At 52.6% G+C, this 2,755-nt stretch overlaps 1 protein-coding gene across 4 annotated transcripts in view; it reads right to left on the reverse strand.

Annotated features, from left to right (window-relative positions):
• Nucleotides 1-2,755, reverse strand: part of tecpr2 (tectonin beta-propeller repeat containing 2) — a 20,745-nt gene that overhangs the window by 4,083 nt on the left and 13,907 nt on the right. For all 4 annotated transcript variants that reach the window (XM_046061949.1, XM_046061947.1, XM_046061948.1 and 1 more), the window contains exons 12-13: nt 1,013-1,241; nt 704-923 (exon numbers count right to left, since the gene is read on the reverse strand). In XM_046061949.1, the coding sequence (XP_045917905.1) occupies nt 704-923; nt 1,013-1,241 (449 nt within the window). The remainder of the gene's footprint in view (nt 1-703; nt 924-1,012; nt 1,242-2,755) is intronic.

Genomic DNA, 2,755 nt, shown 5'->3' on the forward strand with positions numbered 1-2,755 from the left:
TCTGGCTGGGGGCTAGTTACAGTGGTCTGGCTGGGGGCCAGTTACAGTGGTCTGGGGGCCAGTTACAGTGTACTGGGGGCTAGTTACAGTGGTCTGGCTGGGGGCCAGTTACAGTGGTCTGGGGGCTAGTTACAGTGGTCTGGGAGCCAGTTACAGTGGTCTGGCTGGGGGCTAGTTACAGTGGTCTGGCTGGGGGCCAGTTACAGTGGTCTGGGGGCCAGTTACAGTGGTCTGGGGGCCAGTTACAGTGGTCTGGCTGGGGGCCAGTTACAGTGGTCTGGGGGCCAGTTACAGTGGTCTGGGGGCTAGTTACAGTGGTCTGGCTGGGGGCCAGTTACAGTGGTCTGGGGGCTAGTTACAGTGGTCTGGCTGGGGGCCAGTTACAGTGGTCTGGGGGCCAGTTACAGTGGTCTGGCTGGGGGCAGGTTACAGTGGTCTGGGGGCTAGTTGCAGATGTCTGTGCGGTCCGGATCTGTGGTTGTGGGCTTCCTGCTGCCCCTGTGTTCCTGCTACAGTTATTATTAGTAGTCCTTATATTTTTTATGTTAGTGCTGTTATTCATTGGTACTGGTTGGGCTGTATTATTAACACAACTATTATATTCACTTTTATTAAATATCATTTAACTTGCATTGTGCTGCTGTGTGTCCTCCTGCACGGTCCTGGTGACATCGCCTGATAGATACATGTATGTATGACCCACCTCCTCCTCCGGTCCAATCAGAGGGCTCAGAAACTCGTCTTCCTGCTCCTCCATTGGCTGCTGCTCCTGTCCGTCCTCCTCCTCAGCGTTGTGCATGTAGGAAAAGGTGCACTCCAACAGCAGATCCACATCTGGAGTCGGTGGGACAACCTCTGCCTCTGCCCCAGGACCAGAGGCTTCCAGACCCTGGAGGAGCAGGGAACCTGGAGGCAGGAGGGAGCTGGGACAGGAAGACATGAGACAGACGGTAAGCAGGTGACCAGCATGAGACACAACACTGTTTCTGTCTGTTGGTCTTCAGCTACTAACCCAGACTCGATGGGGGACGACTCCTCTCCATCCTTTATACCCTGACTCTCCTGTGAGTCCTGGTCATGGTTTGGTTCTGGGGAGTCCTGGTTCTGAAGGTCCAGACCGATAAGGGAGGCTTGGTCACTCAGAGGAGTCCCGCTTCCTCCGTCACTACAGCTGCTGTCCTGGACTACAAACATGGAGTCTGAACAGCTGCTCTCAGAGAGACGGTTCCCACTGCTGCTGTCTGAGGACGGACACAGAGAGACAAACCATTCAGTCAGAGACATGTCCCAACTAACTGTCTGTCTCTCAGTCTCTTTGTCTGTCTCTCTCTGTCTCAGTCTGTTAGTCTGTCTCTCTCTGTCTCAGTCTGTCTCTCAGTCTGTCTGTCTGTTAGTCTGTCTCTCTCTGCCTCAGTCTGTTAGTCTGTCTCTCAGTCTGTCTCAGTCTGTCTCTCAGTCTGTCTGTCTGTTAGTCTGTCTCTCTCTGCCTCAGTCTGTCTCTCAGTCTGTCTCTCTCTGCCTCAGTCTGTCAGTCTGTCTCTCTCTGTCTCAGTCTGTTAGTCTGTCTCTCAGTCTGTCTCAGTCTGTCTCTCAGTCTGTCTGTCTCTCAGTCTGTCTCTCTCTGCCTCAGTCTGTCAGTCTGTCTCTCTCTGTTAGTCTGTCTCTCTCTGTCTCAGTCTGTCTCTCTCTCTGCCTCAGTCTGTCTCTCAGTCTGTCTCAGTCCGTCTGTCTGTTAGTCTGTCTCTCTCTGCCTCAGTCTGTCTCTCAGTCTGTCTGTCTCTCAGTCTGTCTCTCTCTGCCTCAGTCTGTCAGTCTGTCTCTCTCTGTTAGTCTGTCTCTCTCTGTCTCAGTCTGTCTCTCTCTCTGCCTCAGTCTGTCTCTCAGTCTGTCTCAGTCCGTCTGTCTGTTAGTCTGTCTCTCTCTGCCTCAGTCTGTCTCTCAGTCTGTCTGTCTCTCAGTCTGTCTCTCTCTGCCTCAGTCTGTCAGTCTGTCTCTCTCTGTTAGTCTGTCTCTCTCTGTCTCAGTCTGTCTCTCTCTCTGCCTCAGTCTGTCTCTCAGTCTGTCTCAGTCCGTCTGTCTGTTAGTCTGTCTCTCTCTGCCTCAGTCTGTCTCTCAGTCTGTCTGTCTCTCAGTCTGTCTCTCTCTGCCTCAGTCTGTCAGTCTGTCTCTCTCTGTTAGTCTGTCTCTCTCTGTCTCAGTCTGTCTCTCTCTCTGCCTCAGTCTGTCTCTCAGTCTGTCTCAGTCCGTCTGTCTGTTAGTCTGTCTCTCTCTGCCTCAGTCTGTCTCTCAGTCTGTCTGTCTCTCAGTCTGTCTCTCTCTGCCTCAGTCTGTCAGTCTGTCTCTCTCTGTTAGTCTGTCTCTCTCTGTCTCAGTCTGTCTCTCTCTCTGCCTCAGTCTGTCTCTCAGTCTGTCTCAGTCCGTCTGTCTGTTAGTCTGTCTCTCTCTGCCTCAGTCTGTCTCTCTCTCTGCCTCAGTCTGTCTCAGTTTGTCTCTCTCTGCCTCAGTCTGTCAGTCTGTCTCTCTCTGTCTCAGTCTGTCTCTCTCTGTCTCAGTCTGTCTCTCTCTGTTAGTCTGTCTCTCTCTGTCTCAGTCGGTCTCTCTCTGCCTCAGTCGGTCTCTCTCTGTTAGTCTGTCTCTCTCTGCCTCAGTCTGTCTCAGTCTGTTAGTCTGTCTCTCTCTGTCTCAGTCTGTCTCTCTCTGTTAGTCTGTCTCTCTCTGCCTCAGTCTGTCTCAGTCTGTTAGTCTGTCTCTCTCT

This window comes from Micropterus dolomieu, linkage group LG11, assembly GCF_021292245.1.
Source record: "Micropterus dolomieu isolate WLL.071019.BEF.003 ecotype Adirondacks linkage group LG11, ASM2129224v1, whole genome shotgun sequence".
Lineage (NCBI taxonomy): Eukaryota > Metazoa > Chordata > Actinopteri > Centrarchiformes > Centrarchidae > Micropterus > Micropterus dolomieu.